The following is a 27699-nucleotide window of genomic DNA, read 5'->3' as shown; positions in this document are numbered from 1 at the left end:
ATACAGGGATGCTCTGTGGCATGAATAGGGCTGTCATTTTCTCACCCTCTCAGGCTTTTCTGTTTGTTGGGTTTTGCCCTTCAGTTTTTGGTAGGAAACTCCTATTATCTGCTCTGTGCCCTCCTCAAGATTATATATTTGGCACAAAATGTGATAGGAGGAGTATGAAACATAGATCCAGATTGTAAAGAAAGGAAAATTCCCCGGGGAATATAAATCATATCATGAGAATTTTAGGTCTGACAGTCATGGGGCTCTGGCTTCCCAATGATGTTTTCCTGCCTTGGGAAAGTGGAAAGGCCTTGAGAGATCCAGAATCTGTCTGCTTTAGGGCCCCCTAAGGAGAAGGAATAACTGCAGGTAGTCCAAGCTTCTCTTCTTTCTGTCCCTTACGTTAATGTAAAGCAGTGCTTATAAACACTGGCATGCATCAGAATCCCCAGGGCTCTATAAAACACAAATTGTTGGACCACCCTGAATTTCTGGAGATCTGGGGTGGGTTCTGAGAATTTGCTTTTCTTACATGGTCCCAGTTGATGCCAATACTGCTGGTGTTAGGACAGCACTTTAAGGACCACTGATAGGAAATTTTACTTGCTATGATACTCATAAAACATTATACAAATAATTCCCATGACAACCCTGTGAAACATGTACTACTACTATTATTATACCCATGTAGAGATGAAGAACGCTGGTTTAATGTCACATACTAGTAAGTGGTAGAGCCAAGATTTGAATTCTGTTCTAATTCCAATGCCAGACTTGTGCTTGGTGCTTTGGGAAGAAGGCTCCCTGACACTGGATGTGAGTCATTTTCCCCAGGCGTTAGTTTTGTGAAGGAGGCCTCCTCTCATGCTCTTATCCCTACATCAGCCCCTCAGCTCTGGAGTCCAGAATCGGACCTTGGTCCTGATGTTTATAGCACCCCTTCTTTAGCATTTCCACGTTAGCGTGCCCCAAATGGCAGAGCCAAGTGAACACTCTCCCACATTTTTGAGAGCAAAGGTGGCCCCAGGGCAAGAACTTAATTTCTTTCCAAAGTCTCATGTTTTACCTCAAACTTCCTGAATATTTTGCATTCTATGCCATTCTCTGTTCATGTTTAATATAATGTAGATGTTTTTCCCCTCAAATAATATTGGCTTTCCAGGTGCATGCCATGGTTTTTCCTCTAGCTTTTAATTTACCTTCCAGTTTGAGGATGAGGATTTAGGCTCTCCATAGTTGGTTTATTGATGGTATCAGCACTTAGCACAGGACCTGGCACTTCGGTACTCAATAGGTATTCATCCAGAGATGTTATGGTAAAAGAAAGACCATGGGCTTTGGAACTAAACAGACTTGAGTTCAAATACCAGTTCTGTCACTTACTGATGGATGAACTTAAGAGAATCACTCTGGGGCTGTTTTTACAGCTGTAAAATGGGCATCAAAATACCTTGCTCTCAGGCGTTGTTGACTATTACAGATGCAGTGTGCAAAGCACCAGATGTGTGATAGTCTATAAATGAAGTTTGCTGCTATGGCTTCTATTTTAATGACTTGTATAACAGATAAACAAATAAGGGAATGAATGAGCCCACTTGAGCTGTGATGGCCCTGGGATTTAAACACTCCCCAGTCTGACACTGCCTGCCTGTACCAAAGGCAGCCCCTCAAGTAGCAGGTCTCAGCTTCTCCCGGGAGACTGCATGCGTCTCCTGGCTACCAGTCCCCTGCACCTGGGCAGCTCTGTTCAGCCTGACATTTTCACACCTCCGCCAGAGCAGGGCTTCTCATGTTCACTCTGAGACCACTAATGAGATGCAGAATCCTCAAATGCAAGTCCTTTCTGAATTCTTATGGGTAGCACACAAATCCAAGGCTTTTGTTTTTATGTTTGTGTAAGGACTTATATACTGGTAATTTACTAAATGAGTTATTAGGGATTACTCATAGTTGCTACTCATGAAATCAAATTAGGTCATTACCAAGTTCTCCAGGGGCTCTAATTGGGTTATTTGTGAAGTCAAGCTGCTTCTAAATGTTCAGCAACTACTGGCTCCTCACTCAGCCAGATGGTTCGAGAATCCTGTGACCTGGGGGAAAGTCATGCTGTTATCATTGCAATGTCAGACTTGTTTTGAGTTAGTTGTGGTGTTCAGCTACTGCTATTCTTGCTTTTTAATTAGAAATGGTAGTTCATTTAACTTCATCATTATCCCATTAGTTTGTGGAGGATATTTGGTTAACTCGACAGCACGCAGTGATACATATTTGCCTCAAAGGTATTTTAGGCCTATAATTTTCCAGTTACTAGATTTTAAGACATGAGCAAGCTGCAGTTCAAGCATGAATCATGAATCCTCTCTTGCTAAACAGATACATATGTAATCTGAACCCAAACATGCTTCTTTAGTTGTTTTGGTTATTTATGACTGCATAACTAACTATCCTAAAGCATAGTGGCTCAACCGTTATTTTATTATTCTGCGTGATTCTGTGCATCCAGAACTCAGGCAGGGCTCAGCAGGGACAGCTTATCTCCACTCCACGTCATGTCTACTAGAGCTGTAAAATGCAAAGTGTCTTCACGTCCAGCATCACAGCCAGGGTGGCGTACATGACTGCGTGCTGGCTGGATGGCTTGACTGGGACCTCACCACAGGGGCTTCAGGTGTCATCATCAGTTGGGTTGCTTGGTTCTCCTCCCTCTGTCCACATGGTTTCTCTGTGATCTCTCCAGCAAGGTGGCTGAACTCCTGACGTGGCAGTCCAGTGCTTCCAAGAGCGCAAAAGTGGAAGCTGTCAGGCCTTCAGGCTTAGGCCTGACACTGCCACGACATCACTTCTACTGCAAGTTAAAGCAAGTCACAGGCACAGCCCAGACTCAAGGGGTAGAAAATTAAAAGGACGTGAATGTCAGGAGGCATGAACCATCAATGCAATAGACTATGACAAAAGTGACAGTCCATTGATGAATTCAAGCAAGTTAACCCCTAGCGTACTGTAAGTTAAGCCTAATAAAATGACTATTATAAGTTTATAGATTATAGTTTATAGTTATAAAATTATGGGTAATTACTTTAATATTAAAATATATACACCAATTCATATTTTTTATAAGTGACGCAGAACTAATATTATCAATTTTACGTCAACTAGTGTCTTTTGTTCCTCTCCAGTTCTTCGTTAGCACCCAGTCTTTTTTCTATTGGGAAGTGCAAACAGGTGTGGTAGGACTTTTGCTCCATGCGAATAGTCTCAGTCAAAGAAAGTTGAGAACCACTTTTCTAGTGGTCAAGAAATGAACACTTAGAAGTCCTCTAATAACTAGAGCTACAAAGTGGGCAGAACACAGTTTCCACCCTGAAGGAGCTCAGTCTCGCAGGAAAGGGTGGGCAAGTACACTGCAGTGTGGTGGGTGCCGCAATGGAGAAGAGCCCAAGGAGCTATTGGATAGCAGAGAAGATATGTCCAGCCCCGTCCAGGCAGTTAAAGGGAGCTTCTTAGAGTAGGTGACACTTGAACTGAACTCCAAAGGCTGAACAGGAGTTGCAGAGTTGAAGAAGGATCAGCAAGGGCGAAAGCCCAGAGATGGTACAGTTATCAAGATGTGACTTGTCACAAGTCTGGGAAGAGAGAGAGGGATTTGTATCTTTCTAGTTTTTAGTGATTCTTCCCTTTTAAAAATACAGTCTGTTATAAATCATCAGACGCATATAAACAAGCTCCCCCAATCTGATGCTATATTCATAAATTAATGTCTTTATGAGAGCAAAGAGATGAAGAGGTGTTTGTTCCTGGATAATTGGCGATGGCTGATTCATTGGAATGAATAGAGAGACCTGGGGTGCAATTCAATACCTATTGAATTTGCCATCTTCCTTCTGACTTGTGATTTCCATGCCAGCATCTGTACAGAACAAATAGGATTTGATCCAGTATATGAAATTGCAGAGCTAGGAAATGTGTTCAAAACCATGACTCCCACCCCCTCATTTTTAGACAAGGAAACTGAGGCCAGGGGAGCTGAAGCAAGTGCTAAGAGTGGCATAGCTGTAGGGACATAAAACACTCTTCTCCCACCCAAGCCTGACAATATCCAATCTGAGTGTTATTTAGAAGATCCGATTACATTTTTTTCTGTCAGCAGAGATGTTCAGGGTGGTAATAAGAAGATTGTTGGCACTGCAAAGAGCCTCCAAGAGAGAAGTGATAAGATAGGCCGATGAAAGATAAATGCCAAGAGATGTCAGCTGGAGCAAGCCCTCTTGTGCAGTAGCCATCATCTCTATCAAAGGATGGAAAACCAGAGGGGACTGTCACTTGGGAGCATGGTCAGCAGTTACCATCTGGAGAGTCAGGCAGTGTTTCCCGATGGAAATTAAGTGTGGTGCAGTTTCACTAAGCTATTTACAAAAACAAGTGGCAGATCCGATTTGGCCTATAGGCAATAGGCCCCTGGTTTAAATAATAGCCTGGGGGGGATTATAGTATATACTCCTGAACAGCAAAGCAATTTTTTTAAGCCCAAGTTTTCTACATGTTGTCAGCCTATAGTTAACAAATAAGAAGACATGCAAAATAATTATCCTTTGGCCTAAGAAGAGGCTTTCTCAACATACCCATAGGATCTGGTGTCATAGTAATTTGTAGCACTATTTGAAAATCTGCCAGTTTCCTTAAATAACAGAAGTAGGTTTATATAAGTCTTACCTACATTTAAGTTGCTATAATAGAAAACAAAATACCTGTTATGTGCCTTCCATAAATGCATCCAGTAAATGGAGAAATAAACTGGGATAAAAGCTGTGTTGAGTTATATTTGAAAAGGAAAAAAATTTATATTAATACACTTGTTATTCAATCTTGAATGTGTAAATTTTAAAAAAACAAGCCTTATGCCACACCTTCGAGTTATGTAAAGGTTTATTAATACATTTCAGACAAACTTCAAAAATATGAATAAAAACACTGAATTATGTTTATTCTAAAAAAAAAAAAAGAATGGTGCAGTTTCACTAAAAATAGAACTACCATATGACCCAGCAATCCCACTCCTGGGCATATATGTGGAGAAAACCGTAATTCAAAAAGACACAGGCACCCCAATGTTCATTGCAGTACTATTTACAATAGCCAGGACATGGAAGCAACCTAGATGGCCATCAACAGAGGAATGGATAAAGAAGATGTGGTACATACAATGGAATGTTACTCAGCCATAAAAAAGAATGCAATAATGCCATTTGCAGCAACATGATGGACCTAGAGATTATCATACTAACTGAAGTAAGTCAGACAAATAAAGACAAATATCATATGATATCACTTATATGTGGAATCTAAAACAAAATGGTACAAATGAACTTATTTACAAAACAGAAACAGACTCACAGACTTAGAAAACAAACTTATGGTTACCAAAGGGGAAACATGGAGGGAGGGATAAATTATGAGTTTGGGATTAACAAATACACACTACTATATATGAAATAAATAATCAGCAATGACCTACTGTATAGCAAAGGGAACTTTACTCAATAGTCTGTAATAACCTATATGGGAAAAGAATCTGAAGAAGGATGGATATATGTATATATATAAATGAATCACTTTACTGTACACCTGAAACTAACACAACATTGTAAATCAATATTCTCTAATATAAAATAAAATTTTTAAAAAAGAATGGTGCAGTTTCTTCCACTATGAAGCCAAGCACTGAGCTGCAGTGGAGCAGCAATGATGATAACAGGAGTATTTGTTTAGTTATTGCAACATATACCTCTTTACCTTGGTACTCCTTCTCAACTTCAGGAATCTTTCCACCTGCCCTGTGCCTGCTACGGACACAGTAGCTAGCCCCATAGTTCCCTGTATTTATCTGTACCACTCCTCTTACCAACTGTGTGTTAATTATCTGTTAAGGTGTCTGTCTCCCACATGGGACTGTCAGCTACTACAACAGGAAAATATAGACAATGTATGTGTTCTATGGGAATGCAGCTGGGAGAACAGCTTGGTTTGGTCGAAGAGTTCAAAAAAACTATAGTGACCTTTGTATCTGCAGCCAGACATATGAGTAGTGGTTTGTTATGGGAAGGAAGGAGTGAAGGGAATTCCAGGTAGATTAAAGGCATGGTGTGTTTGTCAGTCCCTTAACTAACGTTTATGAGGTCCTACCATGTGCCAAATACTTTGCTAGGTGCTAGGAGTACACAGTAGGTTGACTTGGCTGTAACGTGGGGCATGTGGAGCCGGAGGTCATTCGAGTAAGGACGGGGAGGTGAGCTGTGCCACAGATGAAGGATCTAATGCAACTGGCCAAAGAACCTGCCTTTGATCCTGGAAGCCAGTGGAGGCCTCTGAAGGGTTTTAAGCAGGTAAATGCTGCAGTCAAATTTGGTTCTAAATGAGGAGGATATCTATGAAGATATGGAATGATTCATGGGACATTTTGTTAAGTGAAAAAAACTGTGCAAAAGACAATCTACAGTGTGCTACCTTTTGTAGGTAGAGAAGGGGAAATAAGAAAATATCTGCTCAATGATGTGAAAATAAGCAGGAAGAATAAACTAGAAAACATAAGTATGGGGTGGAGAAAAGATGATAAGGAGGGGGATGGAAACAGAGTAAAGGGAACGGGGGAAAGCAAGACTTCTCTGAAGAAACCTTTTTATATAGTTCTGACTTTTGAAACCATACTAAAAAAGAATCAGTGGGAATGGAGGATAACCCTACAGTGAAATACAAACAGGAATGAATGGGAGTGGGAAAGAACTAACCTAAGTAACTTCTGAAAATAGTCCTTTGAAGATATGCAGTTGGATGAAGACAGAGGAACTATAAATAAATCTTGAACTCTATTTTTCACAGAGATGTGGCTAGCACTTCCAAAACTACTTTCTGTATATTTTAGGGTTGAGAAAATAAGCACATTGTAGATAATGGAAACAGAGTTTGTTGGAGAAGGGAGTTTAACAATATGGAACGACAGAGTGTATGAGTATGAACTTGGGGTTTTTAACATGAATGCATGGATGGACGGACGGACGGGAAGATAGATAAATAGCCAGAGATGAGATATGTATGTACATGTGAATATATTTCCTAGCTCTGTCCCTGACAGGGCCTAGAAGTAGTGACACCCCAGTAGCAACGAGCATACCTAGTACCCAAACCTTGGTTTCAAAAACCATTCCCCACTAGAAAGAATCAGGGATCTTTGGGAAAATGACTGATTTCAGGATAGTACTGAGGAAGAAAAAGATGATCCTGAAATACTTTGTAGTACCAGAAAATAAAGATGTGATCAGAGAATGATAGGAATATGTCTAAAGAACAAGGAATCACCTTGAATGAGCTTGCTGTGGCCAAATCTGGGACAATTTGAAAATCAAAACAAATAATGATGGTAATGGATTATAAGCCATTGAATAAAGTAAGAGTCCATGAATATAAGTAAATATATGTAAAAGTAATACACATTTATACTTATGTATTATGTATATTTATATAAACATTTTATATATTGATAGTATATGTAGTATTTATGGTATAAGGTATAGTATAGTATAAAGAAAGAAAGAAGGGAAAACTCTACCTCACAGTAGAATCCCAACTAATATAGAAGGGAGGATGGAATTAGAAATTCACTATCATAGTAATAATTAATCCAGGAAAGAATCATCAGTGGGTGCTGAAACTAGTGGATAAAAGTTTGATGAGTAATTACAAAATTACAGCAACCTGAAGCAGGATGAGATCAAGTTCATAAATCTGTGTTACAGCACAAAGCACCCAAATGCTGTCAGCTGATTGTCATGTTGCTAAGTGGTTGTATTTGCAATAGGATGATAACAATAATTATTTATTGAGTGTCCATTGTATGATAGACATTATGCTAGGTGGGGTTTGGGGGTTTTTTTGTTTGTTTTTTGCATATATTAACTCACTGAATCCTAATACTAACTCAGATTTTTTTATTAGTTATTCCCATCTTTAAGATGAGGAAACCAATATTCAAGAAATGAAAAAAATTGTTTAAAGTCAACTAGTTATAAGAGGCAGAGTCAGGACTCAAATCCCCTGCCTTCTGACTTCAAGTTCTGTGGTGTTCTCTCATGTTGTGTGTCTCTGGGTCCTCTTAGAGTTCTGAGCTTCTGAAATGTGCAGAATGATAAGATCAGAGAGGCATTTTTAAACAAAAGCATTGGGGGGTTCCTTCTGTATCCTCACCATATTTACTAAGCATCTTGCCTCATATTTCCTGTCTAAAAATAGGAAAGGCAATGCTTAATTTACATGGTTGTTATGAGGACTAAATTAGATAATATATGTAAAGCATAGAGCACAGTATAAAATGTGTCTGGCAGCAGTGTTAATACCAGTTGCAATGCTGAATTCCCTTGTATGGTGGAAAATGTTTCTAAAGGTCCCGCTTTGGGACTGAATTGATAATCAAAGGCCAGATCATAAAGAGCTTTGTGTATCATGAAAAGATTACCTTTTATTCTATAGGCAATAGAAACCACTGAAGAATTTTATTACTGGGAAAGATGTGATTTGGTTGGCAATTTAGAGCAGACCAAGGGGAAGAACACAAAACCCAAGGCAGGCGGACCAGCAGGAGGCTGTTGTGAGAGACCAGGCAGATGAGGGTCTGAGTTAACAAGCCACCTGGCATCGTGGAGACGAGGGAACACACAATGGACAGTCACACTCCCAGACTGGTGCCTGGGTTTGGCAGGAGAGAAAGGGTGAGGAGCTTAGGTTCAGCCTCAGGCCTCTGGCCTGAGTATTGGCTCTTCCTGGGCATGACCAGAATATAGAGGAAGGGCAGGTTGGGGGCATGGAAAGGTGCTGATTCAGGGTAGTTTGGGACAGAGTAGGGAGTCACAGTAGACAGTTGGATATGCAGATCTGGATTGAAGGGAGAGTGCAAGAGTGCAGGGCTGGAGCAGCATGCCTGGGAGTCATTGAAGCTGTGGAAGTGGATGAGATCCCTGAGGAAAAGGGTGCACTGTGAGGAGAGGGCCGAGGATAGGATTGTGGAAACACCCAGTATTTAACAATGGCAAAGAAAAAGTGGAATGAGACTGCGGAGGAACACTTACAAAGATAAAAGAGCTTGGGGGGGGGGGGTTGTTTTCTGCAAAGGCCAAGGCTGCATAGAGAGCAAATAAAGCAAAGAAGGCCTGAAAGGTGCCTGTTGGATTTGACAACTGGGTTACTGGTTTTGACCTTAAAAATAAAACAGCCAGTTATTTTACAGCAAAAATGGGTTTATTTGGGAATAGCAAAGGAATTGCAATTCAGAACAAGCAAGCTATAGCAAATGCCATAGGCAAGTCCAAAAAACAAAGAGGAATGTTATTTTATAGAAAAAAAGGAGGAAGTTGGGAGGGGATGTTTTGAATAAAAGTCCATTGGACAAAAGTGAGAGCTCAGGGTGATGACAGTTACTCATTGGTTGAATTGCTAGGGTAGTAGATTTCTTCTAGGCATGCAATGTACACCTTTTCCTGTTGGGGCCTGTAATTGATGATTCTTTCCTGTTGATGAGTCTTCTGTTGGGGTCTATAATTGACAGTTCCTCCTGCAATTGACATCAGTATTACTGTGTGAGAGCTTCCCCTTTTGGCCTCCTGCCTCCATCTTAGTGAGGTTTCCCTTTATTAAGTTTCACACTGGAAACCTTGGCAAGAGCAGGTGCTAAGAAGCAGAATCCAGTTGGCCAGTGGGTAAGAAGAGAATGACATTTTTTTTTCTTTTTTTTTTTTTTTTCCTGCGGCCTGAGGGATCCTATTTCTCCCACCAGGGATTGAACCCTCACCCCCTGCAGTGGAAGCACCAAGTCTTAACTACTGGACTGCCAGGGAAGCCCCCAGAATTAGACCTTTCAAGGAGAGAAACTTGAATTTGGATGTTCCCAAAGATGCGGGCATCTCACTCCCTTGCCATGCATTTCCTCCTACTGTTGGAGAGTGCTGACTAATGGAAGGTCTTCCTTACAGAGAATCTCCTTAGAGAAGATCTCCCTCCAGCATTTTCTCTCAGCTCTAGTTCAGCCCTCCAGGTCCACACCAACCAAGTCTATTTGCCACTGCAGAGAACTGTCCAGATCTGCCACCCCTCCACCATTCCTCGTATGCTCCAGACTCCCAGACTTGCCTTCAAGTCTGACTGTCTACGATGGATTCTCTTTTATTAAAACTGGGCTTGTTTTTTGGTAACATTGGTCTTTATTCCTTGTCCTATGAGGTTGATGACTTTTCAACATTTTTTAAACCTCAACCTAGAATAAGAAATACACTTTATATTATGATAGGTGTATACATGTATGTATAACTGAAAGGAGATGCACTCTTATTTTCAATTCCATCTCATTCCGTTGCATTCTATGCTATTGTATTATGTGTTTTTAAAATAGCACACCCCATTAATTTCACAACTCATTAAACTGATTTAATGACTGATGGTAGGACTGATAGAGCCACCATGCTAGGAGGGGCTCAAAGGAAAAGATGCTAAGTTTTTGTCTGAATCCACCCCCTCCCTCCCTCCCTCAGGCTCTCCACAATGGAGCCAGCAGGCCTTCCCTTTAATCATGTTTTTATGGTTCTAAGAGGAAAGAAAACTGCTTCAGTCACTAGGATGTTAGCCAGCCTTGAGGGGAGTGGTATTTGAATTTCCAGAGTGACTCAATGACTCATAAAAGGAAGGTAAGCAGCTCTAATAGTGGAATTTAGAAATCAGTGGAGGAGAGACTGGCTTACCTTTCAAATCACACCACATGAGCTACTGTCCTGTACTTACTCATGAGACCACACCTACAGCCTGAGGCATTTTCATGACTAGAGGATGCCCTTAGGTGGCCCTACTACCACCACCTCTCACTAGACGCATTTTAAGTTTTCCAGAGTTTGGGAGTATGGCTACCTCTTCATATAGATCACCTAACCCCCACTCCAGCCAGACAGCTGTCTGGACTTGTGCTGCTCTGGTCTGTATGTCTTCTTCCGAATTCCCTCAGGTGGTTCCCCCAAACCTTGAGAACCATCACCTCCTATAGAGCTTTCAGCAAAGAACATTTGGGTTTTTTTTTTTTTTCCTTTACAAGAAAAGATGACTTATGTATTCTAACATTCTCATTCCCAATGTCTTTTCTACTCCTGCCCAGGAAAAGCAAGGATTTCTGAATTTACCGTGACTACAGATAGAAGGATGTTGCCTTAGGAATAGCAGAGGTCTTCTCTCAGCTGCTAAACAGTGCCCGCTGCTGCCATAGACGCTTGGGTCCTCGAGAAATCTCCTGAAGGACTTGTCCATTGTGTACTTGCAATGAGCCAGGCCCTAGGCTGGGCCTTGGCTATAGCCTGGTGAGCAAAACTCTCTCCCTAGCCTCAAGCGCGTACACCCAGGAAAGATGAGTGAAGAACGGTGGGTCTCCCTCACTCCAGAAGAATTTGGCCAACTCCAGAAATATGCAGAATGTGAGTAAATGGATTGACGCATGTGGGGTGGGATTTCCTCTTGGTTGGGGAGAGCATTATTGGAGAGCAGAGTAGTATAATCATTGCAAAGCACAGAGAATGAGATCAGCTTATACCTCCTTATAAAAATAGAATTTGTGTCTTTAAACATAAAACACAATTATCTTTATACTCTATAAAGGATACATGCTCACCCTAGAAATTTGGAATGTAGAGGGAAGGAAAATAAAAAGTAGGTTAAAAATCACAGCTAAACTCTGTGAACATTTTGGACGCATCCTGTGCATATTGCTGTACGTGGTTGAGTTCCTGAATATACCTTTTTTCTTTCCAGTCTGCATTTTTCACCTAGTGTAATATTGTAAGAATTTTCCTAGGTCATCAAAACCTCTTTATAGCAGAACTTTCGAAGGGCTGCCGGCTGCTTGGTTACAATGTTACTCAGTCATTTGCTTTAATATACTCTTGTGTTTGGACCCAATGCCTTCTTTCAGCAAGATACAGAATTCTGATGGGTGTCTCTTTCTCGACTTTGCTGTGGGAAAACCTGGGCTTTTGCGTGGAGCTCTTGGTTTCACTAGTTGCACCCAGGAACAGTTTCAGTGCATCAAGCCACAGTGGTGGCAAGGCCCGCGGCCATGCCCCCCGCAGGCCACTCCTAATCCTGACTGGTGACAGGAGTCTGCCCGCCCTGACCGCTACACTCTGCACACACACAGTGCCCGTCATGGTTGTGCAATGGCACCGATGTTTGCAGAGCCCTTTGTCTGGCAGAGCCCTCAGCTGCACTGCCAACCCCATCTCATTGTTCTAACCCTCTCCCTTCACGTTGATCGTGCTGGTGCTTTTGTAAGTCACTAGGCCTGTAGCACATTTGACCTGCCCTACAGAGCGTGCCCAGGTGGTCCTCCGAATGCCCTGTAGGCAGCCTGCCCCCTCCCACAGGGCAGGCAGCCCCTCCACTGGCCTGGGGGCTGGGCTCATGCCAGCTCTGGCTCTTGCTCTCTGTGATGTGACAGCCCTAATACCCACCCCACCCTTTAGTCCCCCATCCCCACAGCCGCACGCCCAGCCTCTGTGTCCTCTGAAAGGGTTGCACTAGATGATCTCTCCCTGTGATCCCTCCAGGCCTAACACCCCATGACTACACGTGCTCCCCCTGTAGGGCTACTGGTCCGTCTCTCCTTGGTGACCTGGAGCCCGTGGCCTCTTGTCTGACCGCAGTAGGTTTAGGGAAACTGCAGTGTATTGACAGGGAGCAAGGAATCATCCTCCAGGGTAAACTCCATCTAATTCAGCCTACTCCCTAGGTCAGCAAAGTACCAGGCCCTGTCAGGGATGAAAAAGAAGCAGAGAGCTAAGGCTTCACCTGAGGAATCTGAATCTTGTTAGGGAGTCAGATATGCACCTGTGATACAAGCAGAGAACAGGCTTAAGACAGCAGGGAAACACCTCTGGCAGAGATGGCTAAACGGAGTGCACAAACGAGAAGGGAATTTAGAGCTGGGGGAAACTGATATGAGTGGCTTAGAACAACAGAAAGTCTCTCACAGTTCTGGAGGCCAGAAGTCCAAAATCAAGGTATTGGTAAGGTTGGTTCTTTCTGAGGGCTGTGAGGGGAGCATCTGTGCCAGACCTTTCTCCTTGGCTTACAGATGACTGTCTTCTGTGTCTTCCACATGGTACTCTCCCAGTGCACGTGTCTCAGTGTCCAAATGTCCGTTTTTATCAATATATGGACACAGTCTTCTTTTTTCTTTTTTTAAATTTATTTTTTATTGAAGTATAGTTAATTTACAATGTTGTGTTAATTTCTGCTGTACAGAAAAATGACTCAGTTATGCACATATATACATTCTTTTTTGCATTCTTTTCCATTATGGTTTATCCCAGGATGTTGAATATAGTTCCCTGTGCTATACAGTAGGACCTTGTTATTTATCATTCTATATATAGCAGTTTGTATCTACTAACCCCAAACTCCCAGTCCATCCCTCCCCCAACCCCCCTTCTCCTTGGCAACCAGAAGTCTGTTCTTAATGTCTGGACACAGTCATTTTGGATTGGACCCACCCTACTCCAGTAAGACCTCATCTTACCAATAATTAATTACCTCTGAAATGACCCTGTTTCCAAATAAGGTCACAGTCTGCAGCGCTGGGGAATTAGGACTTCAACGTATAAATTTGCAGGGGATACAACTTAACTCATAACAGAGGATTTAGCTGGATGAACTCTGTGGAGAAAAGAAGTTTAAAATATGAGTAGTAGATGGTGGGGGGAGGGATAGAAACTGTGGAAGCAAAGGTAAAGGAGCACAAAGGGCGAAGGTGTCTGTGGGGTGGTAAGGAGAGCTTCTGAGCTAGATGGAGAGAAGTGGCAAGAGGGTGGAGAGGAGGACATGGGAGGGATATGGGTAGCCACAGGCCTTGGGCCCCGCATGTCAAGGCATGGCATTTGGACTGAGGTGGCAAAATGTAGAGCCATGAATCTGGTGGCTATGTGCAAGGTGGCCTGGATGAGGAAGCTGCCAGGGCAGGGAGGGCAGGCAGGTCCTTTGAATGAAATCTCGTTTGAGCTGAGGCACAGAGCTAAGATGGGGAATGTGGCAATGAACAAATGCTAATGTGTGGGAAATTGCTGTGGAAGTTCCTCACAACTTGTGGAACGAAAGGAAGCCAGCAAAGATACCTCAAAGCCTGAGAGTCTGTGGAAAGTGAGGACAGAGGGGTCCAAATGTGGCCAAGCAGTCAAGGAGGGAGGGGTGGAAAGAAACCCGAGTATTTGGTAGGAAATGGCTCCTCTGTGGTCTTTTTTTCCAACCGTAAGCTTTGTCCTTCTCGGACCCATCCTCATTTTGTCCGTGTCCCAGGACTGGATGAGGTGCTCCGGCACCATTTCTAACAGGAGAGGAAAAGAAGGTACAATTCTTGGAAAATGATTAATCCTCAGAGGAAGCCCTGAAAAAGGCACTTCTACCAGTTTTAGACGCATTCTGGCATTCAGTCAGATTGCATTGCCATAGAAACCACTCTTCCATAATCACAAAAACAGTAGCTTTACAGTAGCAAAATAACTGAAGTGTACAGCCTGAGAATTGAGAACTTTCTCCAGTGCAGTTCCGGGTGGGAGAGGCCAAGAATTTCAGGACAAGAGGCTTTTTGTATGTCCTCTTTAAATGTCATAAACCCTGCCACTTCTCTGGGGAGAAGCCATGTTCAAATACTCTCAGAGATAAAATATATATTTATTATATATATATATATAAAATCAACAGTAAACTTAATGTGAATTAAGACTGTAAAGTGCTTGTCAAAAGGATAATGTGACAATTTAAGAATTTTCTGTTACAAAATAAAAACAAGTGTAAAGTTTTTGAAAAGCGAAAAGATGAAATTAAAGACACTCATGATCCTATCTTCCAGTGAAAACCACAGCTAGTATGTTTGTGTATAAATATAAATATCAAACTACACATACACCTACACATATATACATATATATATATTTAAAAAAACAAACATGCTAGGCTATTTTGCGTGCTGTTTTCTTCACCCTAACAATATGTTTCAGTTATCTATTGCTATGTCCAAACAACTCCAAAACTTGATAGGTTGAAACAACCATTTTGGGGGCTTCCCTGGTGGCGCAGTGGTTGAGAGTCCACCTGCCGATGCAGCGGAAACGGATGGGTTCGTGCCCTGGTCCGGGAAGATCCCACATACCGCAGAGCGGCTGGGCCCGTGAGCCATGGCCGCTGAGCCTGCACGTCCAGAGCTTGTGCTCCACAACGGGAGAGGCCACAACAGTGAGAGGCCCGTGTACCACAAAAACAACCATTTTGGTTTTGTTCCCATGGTTTTGTGGCTCGGGCACCCTGGACAGGGCCCAGCAGGATGACTAGTTCGTGCTCCACAGTGTTTGGGGCTGCAGGTGGGATGCCTCACATGACCCAGCATGACCTGTTCACTCACTCACTGGTACCTCGGCGCTCCTCTCTGCAGCCTGTTCCTCCAAGTGCTTTCTCATCTCCCAGGGCCTCTCTGTGTGGCCTTTCTTGCCAGCAGGGCAACCTGGACTTAGTACACATGGCTCAGGGCTCCAAGAGCATAAAGGCAGCAGCAGGCCTTTTTAACACCTGAGCTTAGAGGTGCTAGAACATAACTGTCTCCACATTCCATTGGTCAAAGTAGTCACAGGCCTGGCCCAGATTTGATGGGGTGGAGGAATGGACTCCACATCTCATGGGACAGTGACTCACACAGCAGGGAGGAAGGTTGGCAGCAGCCATCTCTGGAGACTAGCTAGCACGCAATATGTCACGAGGTGTTCCCAAATCATCCAGTACTTTTCAGAAACATGGTTTTCAGTGGTTACAGAGATTTCTTTTGAGTACATGTACATTATTTTATTTAACCAAATCATTAATTGTGATCTTAGGATGTATTAATAGACTCATAGTTTCTAGTAAGGCAAACCGATATCCACCTTCTATCCTACCCTGATCAGACCTTTCTAGAGAACTGAATTTATTTCTGGGCACCACAGTTTCCAGTGGATATGGACAAACCAGAACTTGTTTGAGAAGTGCCAGCAGCATGGTGAGGGGCCTCACAGCCTGGATATGAAAAAATGGATGAAAATACTATGCATATTTTCTGGAAAGGGGAAGACTCAGGGAAGGGTGAGAGAGAGCTAACTGTATTAAAATAGCTACAGTGCTCTTTTGGGGAGAAGGTGTAAAGTTAATTTCGAATGGCTTCAAGAAGAGCCCTAGGACTAATGGGAGGAAAGCAGCAGAAGAAAGACTTTAAAGTAAGGAATACTAATGGTATTAGTATTAGTAATGATTCCTAATGGTCAAACCTGTCCAAGATGGAACAGAATGGACCCCAAAGTGACTGAGTTTCCTTTCCTTAGAACTGTCTGGGCAGGGTTGGCTGAGACACTAGAGGGGAGGTTAGAGCATCAGATGTCTGGTTGATTAAATGACCTTCATTAGCTCTATCAATACTTAGTTTCTACGTTTAAACAGGTTTCTTTTCAACCTCACAGGGCGTGAGCATCTGGGGATGCCTCCTACTGACCGTCCCCTAACAGCTTCAGAGAGATAATTGGCTTATTGTCCAAATCCTGTTATTTGGGGGGAGGGGATTTTTCCAGTTTTTTCCATGATTTATCAAGGACAGAAACTATCATCTTATTCATAAAGGGAAAAAGGGGGAAAAAAACCCCCAATAAAACATCCATGTTTACTTTTAATTCTCTAAGAAGTGAAACTAAACATTTCCTACATCAGCTAGTTATTGCTTGATTTTGTAGACTTCTTAAAGCTAGGAGAGATCTTAGCCATGATCAAGTGCAACTACTATCCATTTTACAAATGAGAACACTAAATTCAGAAGAGCTCAGTGACTTGCCCAAGGTCACACAGAAAGTCAGTGGCAGAATAAGAATTAGAACCAGTGTTTTCAATTCCAGGTAAATTCAGTTTGCTTCAATTCAGTTTCAATAAATTAAACAGAAAGTACTCATTGGAGCTCAACCTTCAACCATACATTGGTAAAGAAAAAAATGTATATGTTAATTAAGTTATAATAGAACAAAAAAATTTTTAATAAACATGTGCCAAAGATTTTATTTAACTCATTAATTAGTGGAGGAACCAGTAAGACGTTAAAGTTGAGAAGCAAGGTATGGACGGACCGTGGATGGATACAGATCAAATCCATAAATTCCTAGTTAGGCAATTTTGTAAACAAATGTAAGGATAAGATTGCTTGGTTAGATATAAAACTGGTTACTGTCTTACAGGACAACAAACCCTAATCTTTTGGGTTATCTGTTCCACCAGACAGTTCTATGCATATCTGCTGGAAAAAAAATCTGTAAGTTAACGTGTAACTTCACCAAATCTGGTACATTTAATACATTTAATCAATAGTAAACAGTGAGTAGAACTAGGTACATGCACCTAGATAGTCCTTGGGTAGCCTTTATTCCATATGACATTTAAAAGATGTGCTGCCCACTTTTTTTCTTATTTCTAAGTTTTAGGTAATTTTAAAAATAATAGCGACATACAAGGAAATAGAGAAAAAACTGGGGTTTGCTTCAGTGCCCTTCTAAGGCTCTGAGATTGGACCCCCTCCCCCTTTATGCTTCTGTTCTCTATTTAGTTCTTCACAGAGGATTCTAAAGTCTCTTTGGCCCAGAGTCCCATCTTCTTCCTTCCATAATCTTTTCATCTTAGTTACCACCAACAATCATTCTCCCCTTGAGATAGTGGGAAAGGTGTAGATAAGAAGAAAGAGGGCCCAAGGCAGGGTTCCTGGGCAGGAAGGTCTCCATTAACCCCCATGCTGCTTCCCAGTTGTTGAATTCCAGCAGGTAAGCAGGGTCCTCAGTGCGGGGCAGTCCTGATGCTTTTTTCTCTTTCTGACTTTTCATACCTGGACAAAAATTTTAAATACATTTTAAAGAGAATGAATCAGCAAATTCTGCTATTCAGAAATATATTTCAGTAGAATCAGATCAAGGCAAAGTTTTTGACTTTAAGATGGAGATAATTTATAGCTCAAAATTCAAACCTGTCAGAGAAAATGTTTAGGGCTGATTTGTAGAACAACGTAAGGCTGTAAGTAAGCTTTGTTGAAACTTTGCTATTTATATTGGCCAGTAGAGTGAGATTTAATCACATGTTCATGGATTCCTGGGCCCGTAAAGGGTCATGTCTAGTTGCTTCCATCGTGAAAGGGATAATCACAGCTGTTTCTCACCCACATCTCTTTTGGTGCGACTGGCCTTCTTTTCATTAGTGATGACTGGGACTCCACCCACAAGCAGCCACAGAATCTATGGACAGGGAGAGACTTCTTTGGAAATAACGGCTCTCAAATTTGAACATGCACATGAATCTCCTGGATTCTGTTAAAATGCAGGTTCTGAATCAGTAGGTCTGTGCTTGTTCTGAGATTCTGTGTTTCTGACAAGCTCCCAGGTGATGCTGACACTACTGGTCCAGGGACCACATTTTTAGATGCAAGAAGGTAACTATTCCTCCATTCCTCCACCTATGACTGATGAGGCCAAATTATTTGGAGAAAAGGTAGGAAATCTTGCTAGCGCTGCAAATTTTACTTATACAAATAAGCCACACCAGCCATTCAGGTCATTTATGATGAATCAGAAAAACTTAGTACCCCAAAGAGGGTTTTCTTTATCAGCCAAAATTCCCTCTGCTTCAACGTAAAGTATTTTTCTCTTATTCTATATGTAACACTGTGGCAGAGCCATCACTTCCACGGGTTTCCCCGAGAAGTTAGCTTGGCGGGCCCCAGTGGTCCTCAGCCTTGGCTGCACACTGGAAATACCTGGGAGACTTTGAACAACTGCAGTGTCCTGCCCTCATACTCTCCCACCCCTGGACCATTTAATCATCATCTGTAGGCATGAGACCCAGGCATCAGTAGTGTTTAAAGCTCCCCAGGTGATTCCAGCAGGCAGCCAATATTGAGAACCATTGGTCTACCTTTTCTCCCTATGCCCCTGGAAATATAGGACATATGGGACAAGCATGACAAGCCCAATCCCTGTTCTAGCCCTCATTTATTCCGTAAATTTTTATTGAACATCGATTTTATGACAGGCAATGGTCTACATGCTGAGGATAAGCAGGGAACAGGAAAAGAAGGCTAACTGGGAGATTGTTTTGGTGCTTATAATGCTGGACTTCTTATACATGCTTCCCACATTCCACCCCAGGGCCCGACTCCTCCTGGCTGCAAAGGTGGGCCTTCTGAAGCGGTGCTGCAGGCCTGGCAGCTCTGTTCTGACATCATCCTCCATCTTTCTAGGACCCTTGGAAAACCTCATTCTTGCTTTTGTGCATCTCACTGTGTTCTTGACTCCCTGAGTACTTAGAAAACTTATTCATACATCCCAGCCTTCACTGGAAAAAGGAAAATCTAGGGTTTTTTTCCCTTCATGTGCCAACTTTCCCTTCTCCCTCTCTCTGTGTCTTTCCCTCCCTGGGTTGAGAGTCATTGATGATCTTCCCAATCTGTGGAATACGTTCCTCTAGGCTCAGCATTGTGTTCTTTTTCTGTGTTGTGACAGGCAATCCTTACTAGTCAGCCACAGTTACACAGGAACGTTGCTTAAGATCTGCTCATGAAAAGTGAGGTCCGTGGACCTACGTAATTGGTGTCACCGAAGCTCTTCCTTGAAATGCGGAATCTCAGGCCATGATCCAGACTTACTGAATTAGAATCTGCGTTTAACCCTTATCCCCAAGCAATCCACGTGCATGTTACAGTTTGAGATGATCTTAGGGAAGTTTTTTTTTTTTTTACATCATTATTGGAGTTCAGTTGCTTTACAGTGGTGTGTTAGTTTCTGCTTTATAACAAAGTGAATCAGTTATACATATACATATGTTCCCATATCTCTTCCCTCTTGTGTCTCCCTCCCTCCCACCCTCCCTATCCCACCCCTCTAGGTGGTCACAAAGCACCGAGCTGATCTCCCTGTGCTATGCGGCTGCTTCCCACTAGCTATCTATTTTACGTTTGGTAGTGTATATATGTCCAGGCCTCTCTCTCACTTTGTCATAGCTTACCCTTCCCCCTCCCCATATCCTCAAGTCCATTCTCTAGTAGGTCTGTGTCTTTAATCCTGTCTTACCCCTAGGTTCTTCATGACATTTTTTTCTTAGATTTCATATATATGTGTTAGCATACGGTATTTGTCTTTCTCTTTCTGACTTACTTCACTCTGTTTGACAGATTCTAGGTCCATCCACCTCACTACACATAACTCAATTTCGTTTCTTTTTATGGCATGGGCAAAAGACCTGAATAGACATTTCTCCAAAGAAGATATACAGATTGCCAACAAACACATGAAAGAATGCTCAACATCATTAATCATTAGAGAAATGCAATGAGATATCATCTCACACCGGTCAGAATGGCCATCATCAAAAAATCTACAAACAATAAATGCTGGAGAGGGTGTGGAGAAAAGGGAACACTCTTGCACTGCTGGTGGGAATGTGAATTGGTACAGCCACTATGGAGAACAGTATGGAGGTTCCTTAAAAAACCTACAAATAGAACTACCATATGACCCAGCAATCCCACTACTGGGCATATACCCTGAGAAAACCATAATTCAAAAAGAGTCATGTACCAAAATGTTCATTGCAGCTCTATTTACAATAGCCAGGAGATGGAAGCAACCTAAGTGTCCATCATCGGATGAATGGATAAAGAAGATGTGGCACATATATACAATGGAATATTACTCAGTCTTAGGGAAGTTTGAGATGATATTAGGGAACTTGGAGGTATAGAAAGTTATCATGTACCTTAGAATTTCACTCTCATCTATGGGTTTTCAGATTCACTTTTTTAAATGTTGATTTTTAGTTATTTCCAAGTTTAATGGTCTGACTAGTGCCAAATACTCAGGGCTCCTAACTAGAAGACAGTCCATAAACTTTGGGTCCTGGGTCAGGCAGCACAGCTGACATTCTGCTGTAAACACTGAAGCTCCTGATGTGTCTGTTTGTTCCGAGGACATCCCTGTCCCACACAAACGTGGAAGCAAAGATGCCTGTGAGGGAGATCAACTCAATGCTTTGTGACCACCTAGAGGGGTGGGATAGGAAGGGTGGGAGGGAGGGAGTCTCAAGAGGGAGGGGATATGGGGATATATGTATACATATAGCTGATTCACTTTGTTGTACAGCAGAAACTAACACAATATTGTAAAGCAATTATGCACCTATATATATATATATATATATATATAAAAGATGACTGTGAGTAGGGCCAAATTTTCTCCTTCAAAAGGCTTTGGATTTGCTCAAACACTAGGAACAAGTGCTTGGTTAAGGTCCCAGAATTCTTGGCATCAAGAAACTTTAGACCAAAACTTCTTAAGGCAGTTGTTATCACTAGCAACCTTGATCAAAGAAAAGAGCCTTCTAAACCTCTAATTTAGGGTAAAACTGTGTGCTGATGGTCCCATCAGGGTGGGTTAATGCAAAATGTGTCCTTACGCTGCCAGGCAGCTGAATAAGTTGACCTGTTGGGTGGAGTCCTTTAGTGCTATCCACTTAAACTATGGGGAATGTTAGCCAAGGACAGCAATTTTAGATTTAGCACAATTATAACCCTTTTTTCCCTTTTGCAATGATTATCCAACAAGGTCAGCAGTATCCTAATTTATTATTATTTCTAATAATAAAATCACATTATAGAACAGCAGTTCTCAACCTTGACTATACTTTTGAACCCCCAGAAAGTTTTAAAATATACTGATTCCTGAGTTCCCCAAGAGATGCTGACTTAATTGGTCTGGGGTGAGGCCTAGGTTTCAGTGTGTTTAGGGGTCCTCAGGTGATACTAACATGCAGTCAGATTTGACAGCCCTTGTCATAGAAGGAGGGCCTTATCTTCTGATTTACCAGTATTCGTGTATCCAATGACTCTAATTAGATATGTTAAAAGTAAGAGTGACCCACTCACTAGTTCTTTGCCCTTAAAAGAATCACTTAATTTCCATAAACGTCAGTTTCTCCTTCTCTAAATTAGGGGTAACTATTATATTAGGGGTTAGCTGTGGAGGTTTAAATAAAATACATAAAGTTACTAGGACAGAGCTTAGCACCTAGCAGGTATTCAAAATAGGAGTTGCTGCAGAGAACTGTGGTCATGTCTCTGCTTTGCACACTTAGAAATGGAACTCCATCTCCTGTGAGTCTGGAGGTGGTGTTACAGCACAGACTTGGACAGGGTGGTCTCCACCGAGGCTGTGTGCTCTTGGGCCCACACGTGGTGCCTGAAGTAAGATCAGGGAATGCTCTGAAGAAGCCCCTCGTTGTTCTTCACTAGCGTCAGACAAACAGGATGGAGCAGTGCCCACTTATTCCTCAGGGAAAGAGCAACCCAGCCCAGAAATCTATTGAGAAGAAAGCTGTGATAAAGTATCAAAGGACCTCCAAGGAGAAAGTAATGGTCTCAAGTTTGAGAATTAGATTGTTTCCCTTTTTTGAAAGGGAAAGATGTTGATGCTATGAGCTCATAAAAGCCCATAAAACAGATTGATGTAAATGTATGGTGAGGAACACCCCTCATGGAAATCTAGGAGCCAGCAATCTCTTAGGTTGCTTTTTTTCTATTTAATTTTAGGCCAGTGGTCAAAGATTTTTAAATGAATGCCTCTGCTATTTTTTCTTTTTAAAACCTGTTTACTTGAATGTGTACCTATGATGAATATATGAGTGTATGTGTTTATATGTAAAACAAATATATATATATACCTATGTGTATATAAATATACATATCATACATTTAAATATAAAGCAAGGTTAGCTCAATAGCACTTGAGAACCAAAAGATTTCTGCTAGGATGAACTGTGAAATCTAAAATGTGACAATAACATCAAAAATTCAAGTAAGCAGAAACTAACACACCATAGTAAAGAAATTATACTCCAATAAAGATGTTAAAAATAATAATAAATAAGTTTTTTAAAAAATAAAGCTAAGGAAGTAAAATATATAGTATATTAAATGGTGGTAAGAGCTATGGAGAAAAATTAAGCAGGAACGAAAGATGGGGAAAACAGAACAAAACAAAATTCAAGTGAAATCACTTTCTTGGTTCTCAGTCAGAATGCTGGCTCTGTACTACTTTTGCAGAAGCCGCACCAGGAAGACCCATGCTCCAAATTTTTCATTTTTTAAAAAATTTGGCCATTCTGGCTGAGCTGAAAATCTCCCATTGAAATAGATTCTAAAATATAGTGTTTTTTCCTAAATATTTAAGCTACTCATAGAATAATTTGAATATAATTTATGTGTGACCTTAACTGAAATCTGACCTAATTCTAACCTCTCTTCCATTCTGTTGCCTGAGTGGCTTTTAAAAAATAGACCTGGTTATGTTACTGTACTACTCAAAAAGTCTTCAACAATTTGAAATCAATGTCCTTAACTCGGCATTCAGTACTCCCACAAATCTGGCCCCAGACTACTCTCTGGTTCTAACCTTGCCTAAAGGTCCCGTGGTGCCCATCTTCAAATCTTTGTTCACCCTGTCTCTTCTGAGAATGCCCTGTCCACTTCATGTCTGCCTTTCAAAACCTAACTCATTTTTACACCCCAGCTCAAATGCTACCTCCTTCATGGGGCATCCCCAATCCCCACCTTAACCCCTCTCTCATCCTAGTTTTACTTATTCACTGTTATTTTACTTCTTCCCCACTCTGTGCTTCCAAGAACTTCATATCATTGCCACAGCATGAATTACACCTTTCCTTGTGTTAGCAAATGTTTGGGAAGTAATAGTGAATGTGCCTAAGGAAAAGGAATACAGACTTTTGAGCCAGACTAGACCTGAGTCAAAACCCTGACTCTCCGGGCTTCCCTGGTGGTGCAGTGGTTGAGAGTCCACCTGCCGATGCGGGGGACGCGGGTTCGTGCCCCGGTTCGGGAGGATCCCACGTGCCGCGGAGCGGCTGGGCCCGTGGGCCATGGCCGCTGAGCCTGCGCGTCCGGAGCCTGTGCTCCGCAACGGGAGAGGCCACAGCAGTGAGAGGCCTGCGTACCGCAAAAAAAAAAAAAAAAACCCTGACTCTTAGGCAAGTCATTTAACTTTTCTGACTTTCAGTTTCCTCATCTGTGAACTGAAGAAAATATTACCAAATCTGCATGGACTGGTAGGGGAGAGCATATGAGAATATGCAGTAAAGGTCTTTAATAAGGGGTAGCTATTATTACCACAGTTATTCATATCCTGTCCCTAACTAGTTCATCAGCAGTACCTAGCAACATCTTACTCTCCATAGTGTTTTCTGAATTGACTGGAAACAACCCAAATTGATGGCATCTGCTGCCTGGATCTCACTGAGCTATTAGTTTTCCAACATCTGTTTCGAATTTCAGAAAGAAATGTCCATTTTTAGGCAACAGCAGTGTTTTCCTGTGGCATCTCAATATGTCTCAATCCTGAAATGATTATAACTTGTGCTTGATTGAATCCAAGTCAGCAAAGTCATGGAGAACAGCCCAGCCCACAAGCACATCCACTTTACGTAGGCCTAAGAAAGCATAGCCCTCTGTACAAAGAGCCCAAACACCAAGGAACACTATATCAGCTTTTAATGACATTGCCCTTTGTTCAGATGTTTAAATTATGACAATAATAGAGCTTAAGCTCTTATTTATCCACAATACTGTGAGACAGAGAGAGTGTAGAAATCCTAGTTTTCTTTGATGTCTAGAGTACTGGTAACTACTCAAGATGTTATAATGACAATTATTGACTCCCTTCTCTTGACTCTGAATTCCCTTATAAACTAAAAAAAAAAAAAAGAAAAGAAAAGGAACTCCACAATTTTCTCCAGTAGTTTCTAAATTATTTCCTATGGAAAGCAGAATTTTCTAAACTACCATGCTTTATGAATCCTGTCTCTGTTTCAGCACCAAGGACAGAACCCCGCCAGGCTTGTTGCCCACCCATCCCATTTAATTAACAAAATTTTAAATGTTTTAAAATTTCTGCTCAGATGTTTATTCGATCATCTAATATATTGGTTTTCTGAACACTGGTTATATGTCAGGCCGTGATATGGTATACAAAGGCTTACAGCTCTCAAGGTTGAACTGAGGCAGGAGATGAGCAAGAAAGGCAAGTTAATAAATATAACACCATATGACAGGTGCTGTTACGGAGTTATGTACAAGCCATGTGGGAGCCAGGGGAGGGAGTGATTAACTCTGACTAGTAAAGGAAGGCTTTTCAAAGGAGTTGACATTTGAGCTGGGTACTGAGAATTGAGTGAAGTTTGTAATGCAGAGAAGAGACTCCATGAAAAAGTACAGAGCATATTAAGAAATTTCTAGAAATGTGGTTTGATGTGGCTGAAAAATTGAGTGAGTGAAAGATTAAGGGAAGAGATAAGGAATAGGCTAGGTCAGATCACCAAGTACTTGTATACCAAGCTAAGGGTTTAGGCTTTATCCTGGGAAAGTTAAGAGCTGTGTAAGGGTTTTGAGCAGAGGCATGATCTAATCAGATTTGTGGTTTAGAAAGATACTTCATACAGAAAGAGAGAAAATATACTAAAAAATAAATAAATGAGAGGGCAGAAGGGCAGATGACGGTGACATTCCTCCATGTGGTTCTGGAATGAGGGCTCACTCCATCATAATCAGGATTAGACACGGAGAATTTACTTGGCCCAGCTCCCATTCACTGTTCACCATGTTTCACATATGGATTATGTCTCTCCAGATTCTTCCAAGAAGATAAATGATGTCTTGGCTGAATTTAATGAGGGTGGGAGCCTCAAACAATATGACCCACATGAGGTAAGAACATTTTCATTTCAAGCCTTTAAAAGCCCCACGTTCTAGCCTTCCCATAATTTGTTCCTCTCTTAGAAGTTTAGCTCACTTTGAAGAACATGATTCTCAACATGTTTTCTCCCAAGTTTCAAGTGAGCCATTGGTGCTACCTGGAATCATAAGTTCCTCAAGTCTATTCACCTTCTCACTATCCTAGAAGGCCACATCATACCTTCTCTTCTCTCCTCAAATCTCTCACTCCTCCTCCCTTTCTCAATTCCCAGTTTTCAACTGTGTTTTCTACATCACTGAGAAAATAGAAACAGTCAGAAGCAATCTTCCCCCAAATCCTCACCTTATGTGCCCACCTAGCTGTACCTTTTCTCCTGTAATTAGGGACAAGCTTTCCATGCTCTGATCTCAGTCTAACCCCTCCACTTGTGCACTCAGTCCTGTCCTCTTTGGTCTATTGACAGACATTGCTTCAACAACGTATTCCTTTCTCACTCTCACTCCATCTCCTTCCCATCAGCTTTCTCTATGTATTAGATCTTCCTCATCAACAAATAAACATACTGCTCTTTCTCCTGCATTAAAAAACCTTTTTCCGGCTCCACTTCTCCCTCCAGCTACCACCTCATTTCTCTCCTGTCCTTTATAACAAGTAAGCTGTGCAAAAGATGTGTCTATACTCATTGCCTCCAATTTCTCCTCTTCCCACTTTTCTGAAAGCTCTTCAAGCAGCATGTAACCCCCACGCCTACACTAAAATCACTAGTCAAAATAGCCAAGGACCTGCATGTGGCTAAAACTCAAGTCATTTTACTTAACAGCATTGCACCTGATTGGTCAAATCTTCCTACACTTCCTTCACTTGGTTTTCAGGACACTATACTCTTCTGATTTTCCTCTTACCCCTTTACTTGACATTTCCACTTAAAAATCAAATAGGTATCTCAAAGTTAACATAAGCTAAACTGAGCTCCTTGATCTTCCTCTATAAAACCTGTTTTTCCATCAGTCTTTCCCATTTCAGTAAATGACAAGTCCAGGCTTCAAGTTATTCTGCCTAAAACTATGGAGTCATCATTGACTTTTCTCACATCCCACATCTAATTCATCAGCCGCCTCCATCATTTCTACCTTCAAAATACATCCAAAATCCAGACACATCTCACTACCTGCTCTGCTATCACCCTGACCTGAGGCACCACCGTATTTTGCCCAGATTATTGCAATAGTCTCCTCTTAGGCTCCCTGTTTTTGCTCTTGACCTTGAAAGTCTATTCTTTACACACATCCTGAGCAGTCTGTTAAAACTGAAGTCAGATCATGTCACTGCTGTGTTCCACAATCTTTTATGGTCTGCCCACCTGGTACTCAGAGTCAAAATCAAGGTCATTACAATCTGTATCTCCCCTACTATCGGACCTCATATCTTGCTATTCTTCTTCCCATTTTTTCCCAGCCATATTAGCCTCCTTGATGCCTTCATACAAGCCAAGGCTGCTCTAACCTTAGCACCTGTGCCCATGCTCTGGCCTCTTCCTGCAATGTGCCTCCCCCAGATATCCATATCATTCATTCCTTCACCTCCTGCAAGTGTTTACTCAAATCACCTTCTCAGTGAATGTCACATTCTCTATCTAAAATGTTAAACCCTCTTTCCTGACACTTCCTATCTTCCTGCTCTGCCTTATTTTCCTCCTTAGTGCTTCTCACCATCTGTCACACTGTATAACTTACTTATTTAATTGTCTATCTCCCCGACTAGAATAGTTTTTTTCACTGCTATGTCCCCAGTGCCCAGAAGAGTATCTGGCTTATAGCAGGCACTCAACAAACATTTGCTGAAT

The 27699-nt window shown here is 41.7% G+C and overlaps 1 protein-coding gene across 13 annotated transcripts in view; it reads left to right on the top strand.

The window, feature by feature from the left end:
* Nucleotides 1-27699, top strand: part of DGKG (diacylglycerol kinase gamma) — a 230942-nt gene that overhangs the window by 45585 nt on the left and 157658 nt on the right. For 8 of the 13 annotated variants that reach the window (XR_003006270.1, XM_024767827.1, XM_024767861.1 and 5 more), the window contains exons 1-2: nucleotides 11417-11483; nucleotides 25791-25867. Coding sequence is in view for 12 of the 13 variants with exons in the window: in XM_024767827.1 (XP_024623595.1) it covers nucleotides 11417-11483; nucleotides 25791-25867 (144 nt within the window). In the remaining variant the exon portion in view is untranslated. Of the gene's footprint in view, nucleotides 1-11170; nucleotides 11484-25790; nucleotides 25868-27699 lie in introns of those variants that run through there. The other 5 variants (XM_024767898.1, XM_024767796.1, XM_024767814.1 and 2 more) reach the window with 1 other exon arrangement.

The sequence above is a fragment of the Neophocaena asiaeorientalis genome, unplaced genomic scaffold (assembly GCF_003031525.2).
Source record: "Neophocaena asiaeorientalis asiaeorientalis breed wild unplaced genomic scaffold, Neophocaena_asiaeorientalis_V1.1 scaffold225, whole genome shotgun sequence".
In the NCBI taxonomy this organism is placed as follows: domain Eukaryota; kingdom Metazoa; phylum Chordata; class Mammalia; order Artiodactyla; family Phocoenidae; genus Neophocaena; species Neophocaena asiaeorientalis.
This window is presented reverse-complemented; position numbering and strand designations above follow the sequence as displayed.